The sequence below is a fragment of the Vicugna pacos genome, chromosome 29 (genome assembly GCF_048564905.1).
Source record: "Vicugna pacos chromosome 29, VicPac4, whole genome shotgun sequence".
Lineage (NCBI taxonomy): Eukaryota > Metazoa > Chordata > Mammalia > Artiodactyla > Camelidae > Vicugna > Vicugna pacos.
In genome coordinates this window covers 8,470,032-8,497,677 of record NC_133015.1, presented here as the reverse complement: position 1 = coordinate 8,497,677, position 27,646 = coordinate 8,470,032, and the positions used below count along the sequence as shown (strand labels likewise).

At 44.3% G+C, this 27,646-nt stretch overlaps 1 protein-coding gene across 1 annotated transcript; it reads right to left on the bottom strand.

Annotated features, from left to right (window-relative positions):
• Nucleotides 1-23,518: 23,518 nt before the first annotated feature.
• HEY1 (hes related family bHLH transcription factor with YRPW motif 1) lies at nucleotides 23,519-27,363 on the bottom strand. Its single transcript, XM_006202386.3, has 5 exons — nucleotides 27,092-27,363; nucleotides 26,751-26,826; nucleotides 26,519-26,602; nucleotides 26,149-26,230; nucleotides 23,519-25,267 (listed from the first exon to the last, which is right to left on the bottom strand). The coding sequence occupies exons 1-5, from the start codon at nucleotides 27,178-27,180 to the stop codon at nucleotides 24,684-24,686; spliced, it is 915 nt and encodes a 304-aa protein (XP_006202448.1). The 5' UTR covers nucleotides 27,181-27,363; the 3' UTR covers nucleotides 23,519-24,683.
• Nucleotides 27,364-27,646: the final 283 nt, after the last annotated feature.

Here is a 27,646-nt window from a genome sequence, read left to right as displayed (position 1 = left end):
TTGGTACTGGCTTCATAGCCTTGGGCTGAGGCAGGAACCCACAAAGCTCCCCCTTCTTCACTCCTGTAAAGAAAACTGCCAACTAGTTCCACGGCAGCTCTGAAAGCACATGATCCTTTCTCTGCAGACGTTTCCGCAAGGTCTTGCTCCCCTGAGAGATGAGTCTAGAGGCCATCACCCAGGGGGCCGTACCTGGGGCTCTTTCATACATGACCCGTGTCCCTGCACACTTGGCCTGAGGCATAAAGAGGAGACTCCTGGTGCCAATTAAACAGCCAGGCAGTGAGCAACGCCATCACAGCTCCCCTTTTCCAACTCAGTTTGAGATTGACTAATAACCTAAGAAATAAGTCATCCCTTTTTAATTTTCAGAGGCAACAAAGCTGTCCTCGGGGTATAAATCTTCTGATGCCCACCCTTCTTCAATCCAGTGGCAAATGTTTGCTAAACGCCCCTCAGTCTCCATAGGGAGGCGGGAGGTCATGACCACAGAGCACGTGGCTATCAGTGCTTTGATGCAGCAGGAAGACACCTCCAAGGAACTTAAAAACAAAGAGGTAAGACAGACCTCGGAGAGACAAAAATGTAAAATCGGTATCTGGAAAAACAGACCCGGTCAACTTGAAGCATCAGAACAGCTTCCTGAATAAGTCAGACACTCGCAGTGCTGGGTAGAGAACCTGCCCCAGGACCGTGGCCAGGTCCGGCCAGGGACCTGTACTGTGCGCTGGCACGTGTGGTCCAACAGCGAGCAGAGCCGCGGGGGAGAGAGATGCAGCAGGCTGACTGCAGCTCAGGGCATGAAACATGAAGGTCTTCAACTCACTGAGCAATCTCAGAGGAAAATCAGGATCCTCCCCTAGGCCCATGGAGGCTGCGTGCACCAGCCAAGGGTCCAGAGCACTGCCTTAGTCCCCTCAGCACTTCTGGTTCTTATAAAGGGACCTGAATGCTTAATTTACAAATAAACTTGGTTACTGTAAGCCTGCCCTTGAGAGATTGGGTGGGCTGGAAACGTCAGTGCCTATGGTAAATTCAATCAACTTTGCTGAGAGAACAAAAGAATAAAATTAGGCTTCTGCGCCTGCAAGATTAAAGGTTTGACACTAAGCCCTTGGCAAACCCTGGAGGCAACACCTCCCTGAGAGCAGCTTGGGAGATACCCCGCCGGTCTTTCCTGGGCTCTGAACCACCCGCTGCCATTGCTCCTTGGTCAAACATGCATCAGACCTGTTTCTAACACAGACCAATAAAACCAGCTCTGTGACCAGGAGGAAAAGCATTCATATATCAGAGAATAAGATAAAGCAACGAGTAACTGCTAAATCGTGTGACTGATGGGCAGGAAAGTAGAAAGAGCTGAGAAGGGTCTTAGGGAAGAGATGGGCTTGGGTTGGCTCTGGAGGTTTACACGCATGAGGAACTGGGCCATGGTGCCCCAAATAGATACAGAAATGTGGGAGGCCTAGAAAGAAGGTGGGGGCACTTAGGGCAGAAACTTTAGGCTTTGAAGTGTTAGAAAGGATGTCAGAGACTAAGGGACTGACCAGATCTTGCAGTGTCTTCAATGCCAGGCTGCTGCAGGGTCATGCAATGGAAGCAGCCCTAAGAAGAGCGAGCTGGTAATGGTGCACAGGCTGGGTCACGGAGGGACTAGAAGTGAGGGCACAAGCAATATATGAACGCAGGAATATGCTGAAAAGGGCCACGGAGTCTGTATTTTGGGCTTTGTCCCTCCCTTCAACTCTCTAAATTTTGTTTTCCATGCTGTTATGTCAGCTCAGCCCACTTTATTTTACTGGCTTCTGTGGTAGGTATACCATCTCACTTAACTCTCTCAACAAATGTGAGGTACGTACCCTTTTCCCCAATCTGGAGGTGAAGAACTAGGAGGCCATTTGCAAGTTGAGTAACTTGCCCAAGATCATGCAGCCAACTAGCAAACAGCTGGTCAGAGGCACAGCCCTGTATTCAAACTCAGGTCTGCCTGAGCCGAAGCCAACAATCCTGCATGCGCGTGTGAGCAGTTTCCCTGCTATTTAGAGAAATTAGAATATATGATTTTTGAGCATAGGTTTTAGAGTCAAGTTCTATGTTTGGTTCCTAGATTTTTTTTTGTACACTTTTATATCCACCTCCCATGTAGTCCATGGAGAATTTGCTCTCAACAAGCTTCATTAAGCATTAGGTAAGTGAAATTCTCAAATGTATTCAATTCTCAATAATATGAGAGGATAAGCATTGATTAACACAGTAAATCAAATAGGACTCATGGCTTGAACCAGATGACAGCTTATGATTTTCTGACAGTGAAGAAGTCCAGGAATAAGTAGTCTACAGTGGTGACAGTGGCAGCACAGGATAATCAAAGACCCACATTCCTGTCTCCCTGCTCCAACATCCTTAGCACAAGAGCTTCCATTTTCAAGATCACCTCAAAGCCCATTATGATGCTGAAGATCTAACCATCAAGTCCATGAACTAGGTAGGCACTGAGGAAGTGAGGATGGTCAAGGGAAAATGCCCTGCTTCCATCTGTCCCTGTCACAAGATACACTTTCTAGAAGTCCCTCCCAAAAAATTCCACTTGGAACGAATTGGCCATCCCAAGGCAGAAAGAGGGCTGGAAATACGTCTTGTTCTAGGCAGGAATGTGCTCAGCTAAACACCTGTCACTCAGGAAGAAGGCAGGAATAGATACTGAGCAGGCAATGAATGGTCTATGCCACTCAGATAACCTGAATCGGCAAGGAAGCCAAAAATTAATTTAAATTCAGACAGTCTGCTAAGATTCCACTTGCGTGTGAATAATGGAAATCTGAGGCTCTGACAGCACTTTTCTGCAAGTCAGAGAATGCAAAGATTTCAAAACATGTTTGAGGGTCTTTAGGAACTGGTTTCTTTTTTTCTGAAAGAGGTTTGCTCCTGTTAAATAAGCTTGATTTCCTGAGACTTATTGAGGTGGGAAGCTCCATAAAAAAGACCGGCAGGACCCCCAAGCAGGGCCAGTACTGTCCTGCCAGCACCATCCAGTCCCCTGACCTAGCGGCTCTATCTCACTTTTTGCCTCTGAAAGGGCTTACTTCTAGGAAAAGTGGAACTTACCCCTAAAATTCTATTGGTTCCCTAAGCTAACTCCTGATTGGTCCATTTGTAGTACTTCATTTGCACGAAGCTCACTCCTGATTGGTTATTTCTCTCACTCCTGTTTGGTCCATTTCTACAAAGCTTGTTCCTAATTAGTCAACTTTTGTTATACCTTATTTGCATACGATGTTGCAAAGTGTAAACTGGTAGCCTATAAAAGCCTGTGTAAACCTATAGCGGGGGTTCAAAGCTTGGAGTGTTAACTCCTCTGGGCCTGCTGGTGTAATAAACCTGAGTCCCTGAACTCTCCGAGTGCTGCTTGGTCTCTTGCGTGGATCCAGGTTGCTGTAACAACTGAACTGTAACACTAATCTGTCACACGCTTTTCTGCAACACTATCGGAATTTTCTCTTATTGCAATTCTAAGATTAGCTTTTAAAATAATGAGAGTGATATAGGAAGGGTGAGAAATACACCTCTAGGGGTAGGGAAGTTTGATGTTGGGTCTAGGGGATAGAAAGATGGCCCTTCTGCACCGGTGACCACCAACATGAGGCTCTTCCCTGAAAGCTCAGCTTATCCACAGCACTAAGTCTTATCTCGAGAATTGCAGGGTGAAAACTGTGTAATATTTTTAAAGCCAACCCCCAAGAGCACTATCTTGGTTTCCTAGGACCCCTGGAAGTGGCATCTTATTGGTAAAGTAGATTCCTCTGCACCCTCTGTTTTCTTCCTAAGTGGACCAGGATGTTTTAGGATTAAGGCGTCCTTGGAAGCTTTCCAAGAGTTTTCAGAGTTTGGCCATCAAACCAGCCATCCTGAATCTGAGAACTCATGAGAAAAGGACCAGCTATCTCCGTAATTTCCCAGACTTGGCCAACTTAGAGTAAATACATGAAAACAGTCTCTCAACCGTGATTCCAAATCTTCTGATTGTGCCAGGAAGAAAAAAATCTGCCGAATTTCGAAGACCTACTATTTTTTGACACTTTCAAAATAGCTGAAGACCGTTTTCAACCTACACTGTACTTGGGAAAACCATCAGAAGATAGTGCTGAATTAGGTAAACGATTCCAGTTCACCTTTAAATAAAATAGTCATCTATTTTTGGAGCCCTAGGTTTTCAGTGTTTCACCATTCTGGAAGTAAACATCACCCTCACTCCTTCTGTTTCAATGAGCACAGCTGTCTGGGTGGGGATGTAAACATCCCCTGGCCGTGTCGTGAATCCAAACACAACAATGTCAGGCCGCTGTGTGAGAACCAGGAAGCCAAGCTGACTACAAACTGCACAAGAACTAGTCTCATTATCTGATCGAAATGAAGAAAGACCCACCAGATAGATAATAGGCTTGGGCCTATTTTAGAAATTAGCCCTTTTGGCAATCGAGGCTTCTCCTAGAAGTACAAACATCCTGATGGAACTCTATAGTCACCTCATTTTTTATTTTATATATTTTATGATGTTTTGACTTCCTGGGGGGCGGAGCTGGCCCGGGAAAGATTGCCCGGTCCAGGGCTTGCTAACCCTAAGATAACTTGCCTGGGACTGGGTGCAGAAACATGAATCCTGGTGCAGAAATGCAAGACCAGTTGAAACAGAATAAACCTGGCCCCTGGAAGAGGGTGGAAAGATTTTTAGCCCTCCTACTCTCAAACCTGCTATCATAAATGCAAGTTTGCCAGTTAAAAGAAAATAGAACTACTCTTTAAATACATAAAACAAATGAAACAACAATCAGGGACTACATTAAGGAAGCTGTCAATACAATAACACTCCCCTCCCCCAAAAAAGAAAATGTACAGATGCAAATATATCAAAAAGTTAAGATAATTGGGATTATGTATTTTTTCCCCTCATACTGATTTGTCTTTTCTAGTTTTTCTGGGACTGCTTCTGTAATAATAGGAAAGTAAATATCATTACTAACTTTTAAAGTTTTTAAAAATACAAGATAAAATAACATGAGGTATCACATTGCCCATTAGAATAGACCTTTCAACTACCCATTATATTTACAGCTAGCATTTATTAAGCACTTACTGTGCATTGAATAATACACTGTGATTTATCATCACCTCAATTTGTCATCATGCTATTCCACGTACATTTGAGAAACTGAGGTTCAGCAAAATTACATAACTTGCTTCAGGCCCCTCAGGTAGGAAATGACAGAGGCCAGGTCCACCCAGACCCCTCGGATTTATTCTGCAGCTTCAGCTCAGACCACCAGTCCTGCAGCGGGTGCTAGGAGACACTTGTAGTTGATGGATGTGTGGTTGATGGATGAATAAATGGTACACCCTTTCTAGAAAACAATTGTGCAATAAATGTCAAGGGCTTTTAAAATGTTCATATTCTTTGCAAGTAATGATTCTAGGAATATATGCTGAGAAAATAACCTGAGATTCTCCAAAGTTTGTGAACAGGATGTTCACAACTTCATTATATATTATAGTGAGAAAATACAATTATATGTCAAAAAAGAGAAATAGTTAGATAAATTATAGTGTTTCCATGTAGAATTATTTTCAAAAACTTCAATTACATGGCAAAATCTTAAATAAAAGAAGCATAATATGAAAGCTTATTTCACGTACTTGTTTTTTTAAATACATAAAAATCCATTTACATACACATGCATAGAAAAAAAACTAGGAGAAAAATCACACAGCTGGTATTTATTGTGATAAGATATTGATCTTTTTTAAAAAATGTTGTGCTTTCCATTTTATTATGATGAATACATTATTTTAATATTCATAAAAACAAATGTTCTTATACAAGATTCATTCTTCAAAAGCCTGATTGATACTCAACTTTCTGGAATGCACCTTGTCTCAAAAGCACTTTTATTTAAAAGGAATGTTTTTCAGATTTTAGTTTAATTCCTAGACTATATAAATAAATTTTAAGCATTCTGTAAGAGCAAGATTAATGTCAATAATGTAACTTAATAAATTTGATTCACATGGAGCCCCAAAATTAAAACATGATCACTAACAGAATTAAAATTAAAAAGTGTTTTATTTGCAGTAAACATCTGTTTTTCTTGAATCCAACCTACTGGAAAACTAAAATAAACATAATTATTCCATGCTGTACAACTGAAGGGTAATTACTGTTCATAATAATGAGTCGAAGGCATTGCAAGACCCTGAAACGTCTTCTGAGCCACCAAAGAAAGATTGCATTACATTGCACTGTGTGGCATTACACAGCTTCGTTAAGACTGTTCTACTGTTGTGAATTCTCTGAAAATTGGCTAACCTACACTTGGCAGGTACAGTAAGCTAAAATTGTCTATCAATCAGAATGCCCTACTCACCTATACTTTTAAATAAACTGAAGTGCACTATATATTCATCAGAATTTGTTTAGAAAAACGGGATTTATAAATGCCTCTGAGCTCTTTACTCAAGTCTACCCGTATGACATGGGGGCTAGGGGTTACAAAAGCAGACTATCTGGGACTGGTAAAAAAAGAGAAATCCTGCAGGTGGTTCAAGGGTAGCTAGGAAGGACCTTGTCTAAAGATAATGCGATGCTGGGACTGTCAAGTTTCATTAGCAAAAGCATGTGAAAGGAAACTTCAGCACAACTGCTAAAATGAAGTTAGAAGCCAGAGGATTTTGGCAAGCGCTGAGCTTGGAGCAAGTCCTGCTGTGGGAACTGCAGGATGCTCTCGGCAAAGGACAATGGCAGCAGGAATTCTTCTTCTTAGTGTTCCCTGGTGGAAACGCCGTGCACCGTCATGCTGAGAAACAGAAAACACGGCCGTGGGGGATTCAGGTCTGGGGTCAGCACTCTGAGCAGGGAGCATCCACGTGGTCCTTCTGCAGAGCATCTTTGGGCTTCTTGAAATCACATGGTTGCTGCTTGGGACCCGCCAGGCAGTAAAGAGCTGTGCTGAACAAGACACAGAGAAGTTGCGGGCTGGTGAGCGGTGCTGGGCGGTGGTGGTGTTTACCTCTGCCAGGCTTCCAAGAGCCGCAGAGAGAATGCAGAACAGCCAGCATCACAGCTGCCTTGTGAACTTAGATCCACCCATGACCAGGGTTGAGCATTAGGCAATGCATGTCCCCAAAAGTAATTACTATTTATTATTCACAGGAAATCCATGAAGCCGGTGACTTAATGTAACGTATCCATCTAGAACTAGCCTGTCCAATAGGGCAGCCAACTAGTCATATTTAGTCATTTGAATTAATTAAAATTAGGGGGGAGGCTATAGCTCAAGTGGTAGATTGCATGCTTAGCATGCACGAGGTCCTGGGTTCAATCCCCAGTACCTCCCCTCCAAAAAAAATAAAAAATTAATTAATTAATGAAAATGATATACAATTAAAAATTCAGGTCCTTTTGAAGTGCTCAATAGCCATATGTGACTAGTGGCTACTGTATGGGATAGTGCAAATAGAGAACATTTCCATCACCAGGGAATGGTCTATTGAACTTACAGGGAAGCCAACATTGATGCACCAGTGGAGCAGAATACAAGAGGCTTATGAATTTTTAAGACAAGATACAGGAATTCAAGGAATGTTTGCACTTGCACCTGATTGCTTTGAGCGAAGCCCCCTGGGCCTCCAGGTGCACCTCCTTTTGCTGTGAATGTTTGAGAAGCATGGCGGCCGGGGTTGGCACGCAGAACACTGCATCAGGCATCCTTTACGGACTGCTTATCAGTTTCGTGGACTAAACGAGAAGCCAGATTTTGAGATAAAGATGATTCCCTTGGGCTCCTTCTGCTTCTAAGCAGCTCCTTCCCCACAGGAGCTACTCTCAGAAGCAGAAAAGTAAGTTTCAGTTTTTCTTCTTCCATCTCAGGTCTTCAAGACCCAGTCGTCATCCCTTCCCTTCCATCCCTTGGCTGAGCCAAACCAACTGGAGGAGAATCACAGGCAGGATTGCCCAGTTCCCCTCAGCCTGAAGATAGGTGAAAAGGGGGCAAATGTTTGTGACTCAAGGGTTCTTTCCAGAGTAATTTTAGCATTTATTAGTCATTGTGTGTGCTAGAATACATGGGTGTCTCTAAGGACCTTTTGCTTCCTGTGGCTGTTTTAACCTCCACCCCACCTTGGTGAGGTCCATGCAGCTCAAGAAGAATGCTGTCTAGCTCAACAATTGACTATATCTTAAGCACAATAAGTTGATCTTTAGAAAAAAAAATGGGGCTGAAAGTCAACCTTGTAAAGTAATTCAGACATTTTGTAGTGTTGTTCTGATGCATACAATTCCCACACGAAGGGAAGTACCTTTAAAATAAGGACTATTCAATACTAGTACAGGATTTCCTCTTGTTGTTGATAATTTCCTCCTAACAGAAGACATGACAGAGTCCAAACCAAATTCAAAGGAGGTGTCCAGAGACAACGCGGCATCTACGTTCTGCAGGGAACATTGTTCAATCTAATTGATGTTTTCCTTGCAAAGCAATCGAGTGAGTGGAACTATTTTTATCCAGAAGAGAATAGGCTTCCCCTTAAACTTATGATTCCCCCACCCCCAACTAGTTTTATACAGAGTCAAGATCACAGCGTGTACCTTTCCAAAGTCAACGTTTCCATGAAATATGTTATAAACAATAGGCGAATTTAAATGCCAAACTGTGTTCTCACTCAGCAAGCAAAACTTTATCAGCCATAGAGTTTTGCAGTGTGGAAATTCTGGTTCAACCATTACATTTGCAATGGATTCTGTCTTCTCAGCAGGTGTGGTGTCCAGAAAAGGGCTCTCGACTTCCATGAAGTTAAATATCTTCCTCTTCGCCAGAACAGTGACTCCTCTACAAATCCGTTTAAGTTACCTGTACAGAATGATGCCTTTAGTTATGCATGGTCGAGTTCTGTAAGCAGACAATAAACCTTGATTCTTGTGTATACAACGGCAGTAAATCAGTGAGCGCACTTTGGCAGAACATTTTTCCAATTTCCTCCCTTCAGTCAGAGAGGCACAATTCAACCTTCCCAATTTGGCCAGACTTGCAAGAAATAAACTAAGGTTAGCCTTTGGTCCAATTATGTAAACATAGCTAATGAAGAAGGTGTTTCCTACACTGGGATATAAGTAGATAAAAGCTATGATTGTGCAAAATAAAACTGCCTAGAAGGGGGGAAAATGTAACAAAATAGAAATAGGAAACCTCTAAGAGCACACAGCCTTTTTAGAATTTTAGCATGAGCTCTTCATAAAATGGAAGGACACCAGTCCGCATAGCCCAGAGCTTAGCTACAGTCATTCAAGAAATGAATACACAAAGAATGCACGTACAATCTAATTAATTATCACAGTAATATTATATGTTTCCCGGGTCACACCAGCAATCTGATGGTTGAAAGCAATTCACAGCAAGAGCAGCAAAAGCACTATTTCTTTGGTTTCCTTTGCTCCCACTACCATGTATGCGAAAGTTAAGGTGGGCTCGTGAGTCAGACAGATCAGGCTAGACTGCCTGCCCCAGGACGTGCTAGCTGTGTGCTAGTCCCGGGCAAGTTACTTACCACCTCTGGAGACTCAGTTTCCCCATCTGTAGAGTAGCTGTCATCATAGGACCCATCAGAGCACCTCCTTTACTGTGGTTTGAACATTAGAGGAGACAGAGTGTTGATACCTGGACCACGGTAATCATACGCTACTGTAAACTATTGCATTCTTACAAACATAGATTATCAACCTGTGCTGTCATCCTTATCGTCATTGTTATGTTGTCACTGCTGCCTTGTGCTGACTGTGGTGGTTGCTGTCGAGCCCAGCTCCCCATGGCTAGCTTTTTTTCAGTGGCTCAGGGACAGCTCACGTGTTCTTCTGGCCTCGTGATAACATTTTTCTGTTGCCCTAATTTCACAGCGGCCACCAAACTTGTCCGCATCACCCCAAAGCTGCCAAGACCACAGAAGCATCATGTCTTTTCTGCACCCTTTCCAGATGCTCTGTGCTCAGAAGACTTCCTTCCGGGGGAAGGAGCGGGGCTAGTTCTGTGCTCCATGGGGCTTTGACAGTGACCTCTGGAAGAAACACCCTTATCACAATCACAGCAGGCTGTGGTTCAGCCTGGGGGGTCTCAGTGCCATTACAGCCATTGTAGTGAAACGGCTTTTTAATTTTCTGGACCCTCTTTATTGGACCCTTGGGGACTGAGCTGGAAGAAAAATCTAGATGACAGACACCGTGTTGTATTCAAAGCAACCCCTGGTGTTCCAAGGCTGGTAGTTTTTCTCAGTTCCCTCTTCCCCTGAATTCTTCCCAGAAGTCACCTCAGTCCTTCCTGTAACTACCGTCCCCCAGATACGCGCAGACCTGACTGCATCCTTGGGCAGAGCCAGCCTGCGGACCCCCGTGGAGGCCAGTTCCCCTGCCCAGCCCTGCAGCAGACGTGAACAGCAGTTCTTCGAGCCTTCAAGTATGCGGCCAAAATCACATTAAATACTACATGGTAAAATACCAGAGAGCTAGCCCAGATCCCTGTACAGGCTGTGGAGGGCTTCAGCAAGTGGGGAGTCCTGTCCATCGACATTGCTACACTTTTCCAAGGGAACCTGGACCCAAACTCACCTGGGAGCTCTTTAATCTTCTCACTGTCCAGACACACCTTCTGTCCTGTTCCATCTTTGTCAGCTGGGACTTCTGGCCTTGGCTACCGCCGTGCGTGGGTCCTCATCCTTGCATCCTGGGAAATCAAGGGGTTTATTTTTTTAGTAAAAAAAAAAAAGTGGGGAGAGCTTTTAATGGAAACCTTAATAAAGCCTGCTCAGTGTGGGTGCAAATTTTGTAAGGCCTGAAGCTTATAAATTTGGGGGCCACTGAAAGTGCACAAAATAATTTATTTTTACAAATGTTACCTGGCCAGGCAGACACATTGCCGTAGCCTTCCCAGGTTTCAGAAGGGGCACAGGAGAGTGGAGGAGTGAGGCATCTGAGGTCCCACCATCCACCTCTGATTTTTCCTGCAGTCCTTACTGCCAAGCGCCTGTGTGTGTTACGTGCTGAGGCAACCCCTGTGTAAACAGAAACACTGTGTCTTTGTCCTCCAGTGGACTGGTCTCAAGCAAAAAGCCCTGTGAGGAACCGTTAAAATGTGCCCGGCACACTTCATTAACTCTGATGGCGATACAGGAGGCTGACCACAAACACACCCAAAGGTAACATTATTGTGCTGTTTTAACTTGATTTGGCCCGCTCCTCCTCATTGTCTGGTGGTCCCCGGCTTTTCCTTTTGTTTGTTAGTTTTGTATTTAGTTTCTTTTCTGTTACATATGCTGAGAAGCAATCTTTTTTTTTTTAAATCTCATCCCACTGAGCATCCCTGGAGGTCCCCTCCCCCTCCCCCTCCCCTGCCCCAGAGGGGAGGAGTGGAGTATTGTTTTGTTTTGTTTTGTTTTGTTCCTAAACTCTACAAATAATAGAAGAAATGATATTGTTTGTATTGGGTGCACCTGCTTCCCCAAAGCAGGGTGAGGTGTTTTGTTTCGTTTTTTTTTTTCCTCTCCACCCCCACTCTCCTTTTATCTTGGCTGTGCGTCCTTTGTTGTTTGGTGGGAATTTAAGTGGCTCCTGCTTTCTTAGGGAACTTCCTCTCCCAGGGAATTCAGAGAGAATCCCCAGGGGCCCCTCACCTCCCCACCCCATGCCATATAAACATGCACCCAAACGCACAAGATGTTTTTAAAGGAGCAAGAGAAACGCAATCCTGAGAAGTTTTTCCCGTGTTATGTGCTGCGTGTGTGCATGTGTGAATGTGATTTTACACACATATGTGCACGTTACAGAAAAAGAACATGGACATCTGTGTCGTTGTCTCCATGCATCCTTTTAGTCTTGACTACCACAGAAGTTAAATACAGCCATTTCTTCTCTTGCCTCCTTTTCTTTTTCTCCAAGTTACAAGATAGCCCCAAGTGATCAGCAACTTGACACCTCTCCTCTTTGTCCCATGTCCTTCTTTCCCAAGGACCAGTCTTAGCCTCCTGGTTGAGGGTCCCTGGACAGCGTCTACCACCTAGCTCACAGTGCAAGGAGAAAGATCTTGTTCCATTTTGTGAGTTTCTGGGTAACATGAATCATACTCTGCTTTGTCTTTGTGACCCCAGCTTCTGGCAAAGAGTCACACACAGGACAAGCTCAATAAATATTCGTAGGATGAATGCTGAGTGATGTGTCTCTGGGTAAGCCACTTCACAGCACTGACTTTGATTTTCTAATAAATAAGACAGCCAATTTCTTGAAGTTTTTTCTAATGTTATTATGATTCTCTTTGTCTAACATGGATTTGGAGTTATCTCTTTGTATTTGTTAGGGTCAGATGCATGTCACAGGAAAACAATTAAGTAGTAGCTTAGATAAGAAAAAATTCTCCTCTCATGTAAAAGAAGTCCAAAGGCGGGCTGTTCAGGGCTCCAAGATGTCATCAGGGACCCAGGATGCCCCCTTTCTGCCTTGCCCTCCTCAGTTCAAGAGAGATGCCATAGTCAGCAGTCACCACGTCCTCCAAGATAAGCAGGAGGGGGGGGGGGGAGACAAGAGGTTGCCCTTTGTAGCTGAGCTCCAGTGAAGCGCAGTTCTAGAAATCCCATTCGCCAGGTTGCTTATATCTCATTGGTCAGAATTTAGTCACGTGGCCGACCCTACCTGCAAGGATGTATAGATAATTTTTTTTAGCTGGATATTGCTCCAAATAAACACCAGAGATGCATTACTAAGGAAGAAAGAGAGAATGGGTATTGGTGTCAAGTAGCAGTCTTGCTACATGTGGTCAACATCACTTGGCCTGATTTCATCCTCCAGTAGCAGTTCCACTTTTTAACTCTCTGCTCCTTTTTTTGAGGTCCCAGAGGTTTCCCAAATCCCGATGACATTTTCACTAGTCCTCAAAAAAAAAAAAAAAGAGAGAGAGAAAACTATATTTTTCAAATGCTAAATGTATAATTAAATTTCTTTGGCTTAAAGGACTGCCCTTTATTTTGTGATTATTTTCAATGGTTTCTCTCACATGAAAATTTGCTCTTTTCATGAAATGCTGTTCATGGAAGATGAGAGTATTTTTTTTTTATTCATGAGCTTACTTTGAAAAATAAAAATTTTGAACTCTACGTCCATCACCTGTTTTTTTGGTTTGTTGGTTTGTACTTGGTTTGTTTGCAAACTGGTCCTATAAGTTTAGAAGCCCAGGAGCAGAGCTTTGGATCATTTCCTTAGTTCTCTCCCCAGACTCCCTCCTCCAAGGACCAAGGGTTGAGGACAGTTCACTAGAAAAAACTGTAGGCAGGAATTCATATAATAATAGAGAATCAATAATAATAGAGAAATAGAGAAAGAGGTTTGGTTCATTCAGGAGGAACACAAACCTTCTCAGCTCTTGACACCAAAGGAACCTCATAAGAGTGACATCCTCATATACAGAAATGAGGGTCTGGTTCCTAATCTCTGCCTGCTGGAGTTCAAATACTGCACTCAGAACATACTAGCTGAGTGATACTAAACAAGTTACTTAAAATCTCTCTATGGTTAATTTTTTAATTTATAAAATGCGGGTAATAATGGAATGTCTCTTAAATGATTTTTATGTGGATTAAATTAGAAAATATTTGGAACAAGCTTAGCACGGTGCCTGATGCAGAGGCTATGGTCGATAAACGTTACTTATTATCATAGGATTTGATTCAGTGAATAACTAAAAAGCCAAGCTTATCAATGGCTCAAACACAGAAGTGTTTGCTTTTCTCTCAGGCAGTAACAGTCCCAAGGCAGTCAGTCCAGAACCTGGCCAGAGCAGCCGTTCCTTGAACGTCAGAGACCAGATCCTTCTCTCTCTTTGGCTCCATTGCCCTTAGCTCATCACCTCAAGGTCCAGGATGGTTCTGGAGCTCCGGCCAACACATTCACCCTCAAGAGGAAGAAGAGGCAAGAGGCATAGAAGATTGCACCTCTACCTTTACTTTCAAAAATCCTGCACAATGCCCTGACTGCAGCACACTGAGCAGAGTGTAGCCCCACGATGACACATACCTCAAATGGGGGCTTAAGACTGGCCACGTTGTTGTCCTGCGTGAAAACTGGGATTCTGTTAATAAAAAAGGAGAGAACGAATGGCGTAGTAGACAAGCAGCAGTCTTTGCTGCGGACACAGTTGTTGTCAGTGTTCTCATTATTACAGAAGACAGGATCCTGGGAGGGGCAGTGGGTGGGAGCCGGAGATGCTGAGAGTCACAACCGTCACAGGTGATGAGATGACAGGAGCAAGAAGAGTCCTGAAGGAGTGATGGGAACAGACATCCCCAAATCCTGTAGGACTACTTACATCCGTGGACCTCCAGGTTTTCAACAACCTGTTCCTGCACCCCTGCCCACATCTAACTCAGTAGATTGGGATCAGTCCTAGTAATCTCTATTTTTTAACAAGTACCACAGGTGACTGATGCGGCAGGAATGTGTACCAGTCTTGTTCACGTGCGAGTTAATTCTCTGCTGGAAGGACTTGGATGATTTCTGCTTCAATAGAGGTACAATGTCATGGCAGACCCTGGGCAGTGGGAAGGGGAGGGGAGTGATTGTAGAAGCCTCTAACATTTTACCCCTCAACATTCACCGAGACATCTAATGTTTTAATCGAATTAGAAAGAATATACATGTGCATTATGGTATTTAATGTCAAAATAACTTGATCTAATTAAATTGCTCAGCAAGTCTGAAATAAAACAGCAATACATAAGTCTTTGTATTAATCGAAAGATGTGTTTCCTTCACAGTTATTGACTGCACTGTGTCTAGAAACCACATGGTTGGAAGATGGTTAGAGGGGCAGTTTCTCAGCTCCAGGTCAGCAGCCAGCGTTCAGTGCCTCTGGAAGGGAGCCAAGCTCCACGTCAACAGAAAAATGCAAGTTAGTTCAAGCCACGGGAAATATCAGTGAAAATCAGTGTTGACATTGAGGACCAGCATTTACTACCCACCTACGCCCTTGGATCACTGGACCAAGTCTGCCGCTCTTTTTTCCCTTTAATTGAAGTATAGTTGATGTACAATGTTGTGTTAATTTCTGGTGTGCAGCCTAGTGGTTCAGTCATATATATATATATATATATATATGTATATATACACATATTGTTTTTCATATTCCTTTTCATTATAGGTTATTACAAGATACTGAATATAGTTTCCTGTGCTATACAGTAGGGTCTTGTTGTTTATCTATTTTATATATAGTGATGTGTATCTGCTAATCGCAAACTCCTAATTTATCCCTCCCCTCACTTCCCCTTTGGTGACGATAAGTTTATTTTCTTTGTCTGAGTCTCTTTCTGTTTTGTAAATAAGTTCATTTGTCTCATTTTTTTAATCCCATATATAAATGATATCATATGACATTTGTCTCTGTCTGACTTACTTCACTGACTATGAACATCTCTAGGTCCATCCATGTTGCTGCAAATGGCATTCACTCATTCTTTTTATGGCTAAGTAGTATTCCATTGTATATATACACCACAACTTCTTTATCTAATCATCCTTCTATGGACATTTAATTTGCTTCCTTGTCTTGGCTACTGCAAATAGTACTTCAGTGAATATTGGGGTGCATGCATCTTTTTGAATTCTGGATATATGCCCAAGAGTGGATCACATAGTAAGTCTATTTTTAGTTTTTTAAGGAATCTCCATACTGTTTTCTATAATGGCTGCACCAAATTACATTCCCACCAGCAGTGTAGGAGGGTTCCCTTTTCTCCACACCCTCTGTAGCATTTGCTATTTGTAGACTTTTGAATGATGGCCTTCCTGACTGGTGTGAGGTGATACCTCATGGTAGTTTTGATTTGTATTTCTCTGATTAATCAGCGATATTGAGCGTCTTTTCATGTGCCAAGACTGCCACTCTTATACAGGCTTCCTAGGTAAGGGGGTAACAGCCCAAGGGCTGCCACCTGCTTGGCTGTCCCCTGATCAGCTTCACAAGCAACCTTTCAGTGACTGGCCTCTCCCCTCCTCCCTGACTGCTTTGCCCCAAGCTCCACATCACTCTCCTCTCGTTTCCCCAAAGCAACAATGAACAACTGTGGCTGTATATTTTTTTAATCACCTGGAGGATTTTTTAAATACTAATGCTACCTCTAGAGCTTCTGATGTAACCAGTCTGGGTGTGGATCGGCCATCAGGCATTTCTTAGTCTCCCCAGGGATGCTCACAAAATTGAGATCCACTGTCCTAGAGCATTGGTAACTGGAAATGACTCTGTAATCAGACTTTTTACTGACATTTCCGGGGTTAGGAAGGCCTAATTATGGCAGAAAATGAAAAGCAACTTCAAAATCAGTTTTACGTACTTGTGTGCTAAAAGATATCCTTTGGTCTATCCTCTCCCTTTGGGAATTCTTCTTGGCTGGAGAGAGATTAATACCAGCTACAACTTAAGTTCATCTCAGCAGGTCCCTCTCCCCTCCTCGAGTCTTTTTTCCTCCCCACTCAAGCACCCTGCCTCCAATTCTGGCATCTCTGTGTACAAATCTCTGCTGCAGTATAAGTGGTGCCCCCAGAACCACAGGCATGAGTTACTGTGAGAAGATGGAGCAAGACATCTTCTCATATAAGTCAAAGGGAGGGGCAGGCACCCGTGTTCTCCCTCTGGCTCTATCGCTTTCCCTCTGATTCCAGAGGCCTCTGAGGATGCGATGCTCTCCAAATAGATGACGTGTGTGGTATTTGGAGATGGCTGATGTTCAGCTTCACCCTAACCCCCTCCCTTTCCAAGAACCACAACCTGTGCAGAAGGAGGCGGCTCTGTCTGCCTTCATCCCTGACAGTGGTCCAAGCCCCGAACCCACTTTCTGTGACTCCTGTAACCTCCTTTAGCTACGGCAATCCCTCATGAAACCTTTGAACTCTCCTACATCCACAGGGAGGGGAGAGAGAAGACCCACCAGGCCAGCTCCCCACAGTGAGGATCATTTTCTTTCCCATGCTCTCCCCATCTCCTTGTGTAAGCTGGGATGGGGTCAGCTAGGGGGCTATTGTTGAACATGGCAGGGATAGTCTGTCCTCTTAATAAAAACCCTAAAGGACGCATTGGATCCCAAGTGGGTTTTGGTTCTTTAGAAGCTGAGGTCCTGACTGTTTCTGTGCCCCCAACAGAAAAGGCTGCCCCCAAAATCCTGCTACACACCATGGCTGTTTGATAATCAGAAACAAGATCAAGAATGAAGGTCCCCCCCCCCTTCACAGCCTACATTGTCTCTGTCCTGTGTGCAGATGTGGCTCTCCACCTGACAACTGCTTGTCTCCACTTCCGTAAGACTCACTCATTACACACTCAAAACATGAGTATAAATATTTTACTTATTAGCCCTCCAGACTCCAACTTATTTCAAGCTCTGATATCTCAGTTTCATTCACCTGGTCACATTTGGTCTAAACATTTCATCTGTGTGGCTTTTCTGTGAAGCCTGGGTGGATGTAGTCTGTTCCCACAATAGAATTTCTTTTTTCCCCATTTCTATAAATGCAGATGTGGTGTTTCCCCATCACCATCCTGAAAGGTTGACTACCTCTGGTTATCAAAGGGGAAAGGGCAAGGGCAGGAGGTAAATTAGGAGTTTGGAATTTGTAGATACTATTACATACAAAAGAGATAAACAATGAGGTCCTACTGCATAGCACAGGGGACTATATTCAATACCTTGTAATAACCTCTAATAGAAAAAAATATGAAAAAGAATATATATATATACACATATGTATAACCGAATTACTATACTGTACACCAGAAACAATAAACTGTAAACCAATGATATTTCAATTTAAAAAAATGCTGATACCCCTTAACTGGAGAGAAGGTGGAGGTGAAGATGAATTAAGAACTGAATGCCTTTTGGGGAAAGAGTAGGGTATTTAAAAAATTAGTGTTTACTGAGTGCTTACTATGTGCAGGCATTGTTTTAAGTACTTTATGTATACATTAAATACAACATGTAAAACTCACAAGAAACCTATAAGTTACAATTACATTCCCATTTTACAGATGAGGAAACTGAGTAACAGAGCATTTAAACAAGAGTGAGAACTGGGATCTGGAGACCAGGCATCTGGCTTCAAGCCAGCTCTTGACTCCACATGGAGTCATCAGGGGATAAAGAGTGACAGGAGTCGGGAAAGGGAACAGCTGCATTTGCCAAGGTGACTGAGGAAGGCCCCTCTGAGCCGTGACGTGGGGCTGTAACCCCAAACGGAAGAGCCGTCCACTAAGCATTCCAGGGAGAAGGGACACAGGGACTGAGGCACCAGGGAGGAGACAGAGCTGGTTTGCTCCAGGTTCAGGTGGTGGCTGGAGTTTCCTGAGCAAGGCAGAGAGTGACATGGGAACAAACCAGAGAGGTGGGCTGGCCAGGTAAGAGTAGGGTCTTTTGTGGAGCATATCAAACAGGTGACCAGTGTCCATCCATCCCCACTAAACATGCGCCAAAATGGAAATAGACTTGGAGAATGTTTGAGTTCGATTTTTTTTAAGCAAAATTTTAGAACAGTGGAAATACTGAAGTGAAACATGAAATTACCTTCTCTGGTAGTTTTTAGAATAAAAGATTCATGGTGGGGAATGGAGGGGGATAGAGACATAACTGTCTGAATCTGTTTGGTTCCACTTCTGAGTGGTAACAAGGGGGGACTGGATTCACTCATTCATTCAACACATGTTTACTGAGTGCCTCCTATACGTCAGGCGCCAAGGAAGTGACTGTCCGTAGAAGCGAACACACCAGGTACAACAGACAGGTAATGAGTGATCGGTGAAATATACAGACATTCCATCAGATGATGCTAAGTGCTGCGGAGAGAAACAAAAGAGGAAGGGACGGTAGGGAGCGGCAGGAGGGGAGATGAGGGGGTGAAGGTGGGGGACTATTTTAAATAGGGTCCTAAGGGGAGACCACATGGGGAAGGTGGGCTTACAGCAGAGCCCCTAGTGATGACAGATTACAGGCAGATGACCAGAGTCGGGGGAAGAACATTCCAGGCAGAGGGAAAAGCCAGGGCAAGGGCCTGGAGGTGAGTACATACTTGGCACGTTCCAGCAACAGCGGAGTGTGGTGTGGCTGGAGCAGAGTGATGGAGGGGCTGGTGGTAGGAAATGAGGTCAAAGAGGATGATTAAGGGCTCAGATATGGCCTTCTTTCATTTTCTGATTCAGTCCCACATGAATAAAGCACTCCTACACACCAGAAACAAAGCCATGCCCCAGGGGAGATATTAACAACAACAATAAAACATAAATAAATAAAAGTAGCTGCAGAAATTTTTTAGTAATCAACTCTCTCGGGGGTGACAGCCAGTCTCTCTCTGCCTAATAGGTTGTTTTCGAGTCTCTTCTGCTAAATCAAGCCAGAGACCACCTAGCAATGGCCCATGAATGATTAAGAGTTTTCAGATTCAGGCATTGTCTTTTAACTTGAGTTAAAAGTCCAAATGCAACAAGAAGCACTTCACAAAAAATAGAAACATAATAGTGAATACAATGGGAAATTTTACAAGAGAATGCTAAAAGAAGCATGATATCACAGCCTAGTGGCACAAAATCCGGACACCTGCCCCTGTTCCCTACACCTGTCTCTCCACAGTTGTTTACCTGGGGTTTCTCTGGGACTTGGGGGCCTGGGGGAAAGTTCTGACGCAAATGCGGGTCAATGCCTGCAGACAGCTCAGAAAGAAAGGTTGGGTTTCTAGGTCCCTTGGCTTCTTTCTCCCCTCCCCCGACCCCCGCCCCAGAGCAGAACACTAAAACATCTGAGTGAAAAGCCCTGCAGCTCATCCAGATCAAGGCAGGCATTATATTTCAAGTTGAGGTTCAAAACAGCTTGCTCTTTGCTGGCATTTCTTTCTTCCTGAAATCAGATGGCGCCTCCAAGGACTTCAGTGTGCTGAGTCACCAGCAAGCTACACACTCGCTCTTTCATCGAAGGCCACCGGGCTGAGACCCCGTCTTCCTCCTTGGTAAAGTGACCAAGTCGACAGCACCTTCAAAAAGGTTCCTGTGAAGGGTCCCGACTTAAAATCAAAAGAATGATTTCAGTACTACTCAGCCATAAAAAAGAATGAGATAATGCCATTTGCAGCAACATGGATGGACCTAGAGATTATTTTACTAAGTGAAGTAAGTCAGACGGAGAAAGACAAATATCACATGGTATCATTTATATGCGGAATCCAAAAAAAATGAGACAAATAAACTTATCTGCAAAACAGACACAACCATAGAAAATAAACCATGGTTACCAAAGGGGAAAGGGGGTTTGGGGGAGGGATAAATTAGGAGTTTAGAATTAACAGATACACATTACTATATATAAAATAGATAAACAACAAAGACCTACTGTATAGCACAGGGAACTATATTTAATTTCTTGTAATAACATGCTGGAAAAGAATCTGAAAAATATACATATGTATGTATGTATGTATAGATAGATGGATGACTGAATCGCTTTGTTGTACACCGGAAACTAACATTGTAAATCAATTACACTGCAATAAAAAAAATTTTTTAAAGGGGCTCTCAGAAAAAATAGAATGATTTCAGTTTCTCTCTCCAGGAGGAAATACAACCCAGAAATAATTTTTAAAAACCTCTGCCCATTATCTTTACATAATATCACCTACAGCTCCCTAATTACTACATTGTTTATTTTATGTTAGGCATGTGTTTATCCATTAAGCATATTCATAAGCCATGCATGACGAACAGACTAGAAAACTTTAGCCCTCAGAGAAGCTTTCAGATTGGAGTCCCTGCAGCTTTGAGTTGGTTGCTGCCCACTGGCCCAGTCTTGCTTGAATTAGCTACCAATCTCTATAAACTGGGCAATTTCACATAATAATCTAAAATTGGAGACGCTCCTGAAAACTTGAAAGATCTAGTAATGCTAGACCCAAATTCCTGTGTAGAAACGATGTGACCCTGCAGAGTGAAGGTGCTAGGAACGTGTCTCCTAGTTCAGCACCCACTGGCCGATACCCCTACATCCTTCCCCACAAGTGCCTGCCCCTGTGAGTGTGCACCCGGGACCCCCATCTAGTCTAACCACTTTATCCGACAGGTGAGGAAAGCAGGGTCCAGAGAATTTTAAATGACTTACCGAAGGTCACTCAATGAGATAAAAGCAGAGCAGAAACCAGAATTCTGGTCCCCTTCCCAAGACAACCCCCATTCCCTGGAGCTCCAGTTGTGAAAGAAATTGGGCCACATTTGAAGCAGTCTCTCAGATGATATTAGCTCTGAAGTTATTTTAATTATAAAACATCACTGCAAACTAATGAAGGCATCAAAGCTGTGATACTGGTATAGACCAGAAGGGCTGGGGAAAAGCCTAACTTAGAGATAGAAATTTCTGAGGAATTTTAAATATAAGTCATCTATGTTTAAAATACCATGATTTTTGTGAGTAACAGAGTGGGACAAAAGAAAGCTGAATTCATATCTTAATTGAACTATAGTGAATACATTAGGATGATACATCTTGGATTTTTTTTCTTTCTAAATCTAAAAAAGATTTAGAGTTAGAGGTTCTTTTTTAATGCAAGAATTCTGCACACCTATATTTCATGTCATTAATTCATGGTAAATATATATAATGAAGATAAAAGATACTTATTGAGGCCTTTCAAGATTCTTTGTGACAAGTGATATTATTTTTTATAAGGAAAATTGACAGGCCATATAAAAATTGTTTATGTGTGTAGAAGTATCATAAATATATATATATGTATGTATATATATGTGTGTATATATATATATATATATAGCATAAAATTATGCTGGAACTTATGTCCTTGATGTTAATTTTTGTCATACTACATCAGTTCAGAATAAAAATAAGAGTTTTTCTACATTCATTTTTCTATGTACCTCTGACTCATCACCGTAACTCCATTCTGTTTCCCAGACTCCACCTCTACCATTTCCAGAAATCTGTCAACTTAAAGGATTTTAAAAAGAAACCAAGATATTTCTTTGAATACCTATGTAATCTCGAAAAGTACCCCCACTCCCATCCCCCCACCAAAAAGAGGAAAACTAACCAGGTGGTGACATAGGGATCACTGATAAGATAAGAGGAATGTGCCACACGTTTACAGTTCCACCATGCTTCCAGCAGGGTCGGCAAAATGAGAGGCTTTGCTTCTTTTGTTTTTTTTTACCACATTAGCAGCCATCTCAACCTGTGCGCCAGGGAGCACCTAAGATGGTCTGAGCACGATGCTGTTCAGGAATGCTGTAGTGCCATTTGAAATCACGGTTGCTAAAATGAAACTGACACTTGGCAGAAATCATCATGACACTTTCCATCTCCGCATTATGACAGGCGGAAAGAGCCTCTGTGTGGCGCAGGCAGCGCTAAGCATGGAACCGTGCATCACGGAGGGACCAAGCCCTGAGGCCACACAGAGGAGGGTTGAGTGGGAGCTAGCATTTGAAACCCACAATCAGAGAAACGCCACAGTCGCCATCCATTCCATTCACAGGGACCCAGAAGTTGCTGCTCAAGTTCAAAGGCCAAACTTCTCTTCGCCTCCTTATCCCCATTTCTTAATCAGAGGAGGGAGCAGGAACCCGGTGGTCAGGCAAAGAGAAGGAAGGCTCTGTTTCATCCGCCAGAGTGGGTTTTCTCCTTCTCCTTCCTTCTGCCCTCAGGATCAAGGCAAACTCCTTCCTCCGAGCTACGGCATCCTTAATTGGCAGGAGGATGACTTTTAAGGCAATGGGAAGGCACTCCTCTCCCCCAGGGCGCAGATGACTGCCTCTGTTCTGGCAGCATTTTGTTCTAACCTAAAGCATGTGTCGGTTTCTGCACTACACAGTGCAGGAGCCAAATGCAACGACAGGGTTAAGCAAATTCCTTGGAAACAAGGCCAGGAAAGACTCCTGGAGTGGTGCAGGTGCCGAATTACAGCCTGCCACTGCTCACCAGGCCTCAGGTGCCCAGACTCAGAGGTAGCAGTTTGGCTTTTCTTGTTTTGCCATTAAAAAAAAGAAAGAAAGAAAGAAAAGAATTTAAATATTCTGTTCTCCCAGCGTAGAATTAAGCATGTAGTAAATGCTCTCAGTAAAAATTTGTCAGATGGTCAACACAATTTTATAAGATTTCATCAGAGTTCTCTCCCACCCTCCAACTTCCAATCTGCATTGAGGTTTTGAGTCCATGCATGGCCAGTTGAGGGCCAGGTCACCTGACACAACAGCTGGAGGGCGAAGTCCCCTTGTGGGAGTCACCAAAGCTCTGCACCATAATGAAGTCACCTTATTCAATAGCACAAATCCATGCAGCTTCGAATTCCAAGATTAATGAAATTATTAGACATAAGAAAACTGATAACCAGGCAAAATGAAAAGAAAAGAAAATTTATCTTGTCTTAGTCAACAGAGGGAAGGACCAAAGTATGTAAGGCATATACAGCAGAAGAGTTTCTTTTTTATTTAGTCACAACACACCAGTACAACAGAGGTCAAACCCAGTTCAGAGGAGGTCATTTAAACTACACCTGCTAAAGGAACAAACCTGTAAAATGATGCTTTTATAGCCCAAATCAAATTAAACAAACCAAGCAGAAGGCAGCGAAGCCCTTTTAAGTATCTCGATAACCACATTTCCATGCACCAAAAAGGAAAACACAGCAGAAAAATTTTCAGTTAAAAGAAAATAAGGTAGCTCCGGGAAGAATTAGGTTATGCATTTAACAGGTTCCACTGGACTATTCCATTGACCACTTGCACACCATGATCACTTATCCATGTTAACATCTGTGCATTTGAGATCTGTGAGCTTAAAAATGCATTGCATTGCTTGAGGCTGGTAAATGCAGGCATAGTCTATGCAATTATCTTCCATCCCCTCCCTGCCAGCTCCAATGCGGACCTCTCCTAACTAAGCCAGAACTGCAAGTCCTGGCACATAGCGGTCAGGCATTCGGATTCTGGGCCCCTGCTGGCTGTACATTCAACTTACTGCTGTAGGAGGCAGAGAATTACCGAGTCTTCTTTCTTGGATAAAGCTGATCATCTGATTTGTCAACGCTTTATTCAGAAATATAAAATTCCATATAGTTCCCCCCCCAAAAGAATATTATTTATACAACACCTTAAATTGCCAAAAAAATTAACAAATAGCGTCATGTTAGCGTTGAGTGTAGAATGGTTTGGAAAATTAATTCTAAAAAGACACTGTCACTATACAAGGAGAAGAACAGACTGAAACTACTAAATATTAAACCTCCCAAAACTTTGAGGCCAGAATGGAATCATTCCTTAGACAGGTTTACAAAGTAAATTAGGCACAGTACAAACCTATCACCAAGTGTTGGTTTATACTCACTATTGCAATTTAATGTCTGGAACAAAATTTAACAACTAGTTTTTAAAAACTGCTCATACATGACATGATAAAAAAAATTTGAAAAAAGTAAACCAACAAACTTTTTGTCTTTCAACAAAATGTATCTGAAAGTGTACCTTTTTTTTCTTTTTACCTTACTGATGACTTTAAGGTGATGTTGGCAACAGCCCAGCTCAGCTGGGATTTTAAGTCTTCCCCCACCCTCATTCTATAGCATCAGTTCTTTAAAAAGCTCCAATTTCCGTCCCCCAAGGTCTATAGGGTTTGCCAAGGTTTGCTGCCTGCGTAGGTGCCGAAGGGCTCAGTGCATTGGGAGAGAGTAAGTGGAAGGAGCCGAAAGAGAAGGGGAAGGCCGACAGGGAGGCCACGGAGGAGAGCAAGGGCGGCGAGAGTTTGGAGGCGGAGGAGACCACGGGGAGCATCGGTCCAAGGCCGCCGCTAGGGGGCGCGCGCAAAGCGGGCGCCTCCGGATGTGCCGTGGCCAACCTGCCCTGGTGGTGGGGTTCCGTGGGCGAGGCCGTGGTGCCAGTGTTCCCGTGGCTGTTCTGGGGCAGCAACAGGGGGTGCGCGACGTGCGGGTGATGTCCGAAGGCGCTGCCCCAGGGAATGTGTCCAAGGCCTGCGTGGGCACCGCTCGCCGCTTCCCGCTGGGAGGCATAGTTGTTCAGATGCGAGACCAGTCGAACCCGAAGCGGGTCAGAGGCATCTAGTCCTTCGATGATGCTCAGGTAACGGGCGACTTCTGCCAGGCATTCCCGAAACCCCAAACTCCGATAGTCCATAGCGAGGGCGTGCGCGTCAAAATAGCCTGAGGAAAAGAACAAAAGAAAAACCTTAGAGCGTTGCTCATTTCCCGAATTTTTTCAATCCCAAAGGCAGCCCTTCCTGGCAAATACCTACATCCTTTAAAAAACGGCATTCACGGGCTCTTCTGAAAGTCCAAATACTTGGGAGTCAACCAAAATCTTTGCATTGATCAACATGAGGAGTATATGTTTGCTAATCCAAGTTCAAAGCCCAATTAGAAATTGCCAAGCAGAAACTGGAATTATACCCTACCGGCAGATGAAACTATGTTCGTTCCTTTAATGTATTCCCTCAACAACAACAAAAAATACATCAAGGAGAGAAAAACCACAGAGTAGTGAAATTCATTAGACACACAGATGTAAGTTATCATCACGGGGCTTTTAGGCACTTGATGTAGAGAGAAGCATTTTCTGGCTGGAGACAGGCACACAGAGCTCCGTCTCCCACCTTCTGTTGAGTTTTCTCTACTTAACCACAAGAGATTTCTTTCCTCAAGAGTCATGTGGCAGTTCACTCTTTTAAAATCTTGTATATGAAATTAAGCTTATATACTCTAAAAAAAAAAGCTTTTCCTCAGAACAATAAATGTGAGAGCTACCTGATTTGAGCTGTCACAATTTTATGGGCACATCACACATAATAGGTATTTTCCAAAAGAAGGTGCATTAGCTTCATTTGCAGAGGGTTGGGGTGATGAGTTCGCTGGAGGAAATGTGCACGTGAAAATGCACTGACAGGCAGCCCCACACACCACGCACGTTCTCTCCCCACCCCCAAAGCACACAGCAAATATAAGGCAGCGAATGCACCAGTTCTGGCTGTCCGCAGCTGTTCATTCTACCCCCAACACTCAGGGCCCCCGCCAGACGGAAGATGTACCTTTCCCCCCCGCGGTGTGCAGCATTTTCAGGTGATCCACTGTCATCTGCAGGATCTCGGCTTTTTCTAGCTTGGCAGATCCCTACAGAAGAGAAGAGGGGAATTTTTTTTTTTTAATTTTGGCACCAAGTGCCTTTGGGGAACAACTTAAAATATAGATGCACATATATGCTTTGTAAATCATAAAAGTACAGACTAAAGCAAAATAAGTTGTCTTCGCAAAATATGTTCGAATCTGGATGAATTCATCTCCCTCCGCACAAACAACGCGGTTATTTTCCAAGCCACGGGTGAGGTTCAGATTCATGAGGGGAAGGATTCTGAAGGCGTGCATAGCTACACTGAGGGCTCTATCTACTTTCTCCATTACCTGCTTCTCAAAAGCACTGGGTACCAGCCTTCTCAGCTCAGACAAACTGTTATTGATCCGGTCTCGTCGGCGCTTCTCAATGATCTGTAGAAGGCAGGCAAAACAAAGGAGGACATTTCCATTATGACTGTAAATTCCAAGGTGAAGAGAGGTGGTTCTTTCCGTTAATTAATTAAACAAAACAATCCCCGCCCCCTCCCCCCCAAAAAAGGAGCACTGTAAAGCGACTCACTCCTCTCCGTCTTTTCCTGGCCAAGATCTGTGAAGATGTAGTTGGGGACATGGAACCTAGAGCCGAACTCAAGTTCCTGAATGAGAGGAGGGGGGGAAAAATCGCCGTTAAGCGAGAGAAGGTGATCTGAGCGGTCGCCCCTACGTCCCCCCTGTACTCAGACAGCTTTGGCAACTTTGGCTTGAAAGCGCCTCGGGGTCCCTCACCCGGGGCGGACGCCTGCGGGAGATGCGCAGAGGTCAGTGCAGGGCGCCGGCGTGCCCCGGGCCCTCGAGCGCTGTCACCGCGGCCAGCCGGCGCTCGCCTCCCGCTCCTGCTCCGCTCTGACGCCCTCAACTCACCCATTCTCATCCGCACTCTCCTTTTCCACCTCGATGGTCTCGTCCAGCTCGCTATCCGAGGAGCTGTACTCGGGGTGGGCTCGCTTCATGCTGGCTGCGCAGGGGCTCCGGGGGAGGGCCGGCGCGGCGGGCAGGGAGGAGTTAACAGCAGCTGCGCCTTTCCGCGCTCGGCTGCTCGCGTTCCGCACACACTGGTCCCGCTCACGCTCTGCCTCCGGTTAAAACTCAACCATCCCTTTCCCACGCTGCGCCCCTTCCCAGGGCCCTGGGGAGGGCGGGGGAGCGGAGGGGGCGGGCGAGGGGGGCGGAGGGGCGGGGTGGTGGCTCCTGGGCAACCGCCTTCCATCGGCCAATCCGGCTTCTCGTTCCGCTGATTGGCAGCCATTCAGAGGCGGGGCGGGGGCGAGGCTGAGGGCGAGGGCGCGCCCCGCCCCCGCCCTCCGCGCCCTCCCCAGGCCGGTGGCGGTGCGTCGGCTCCGCGGGGGCTCCGCCGGGCCTCCGCTGGGGGGAAGGAGGAGGCGCGGGCGGCGGTGGGCCGGCGGCGGGCAGGCGGGG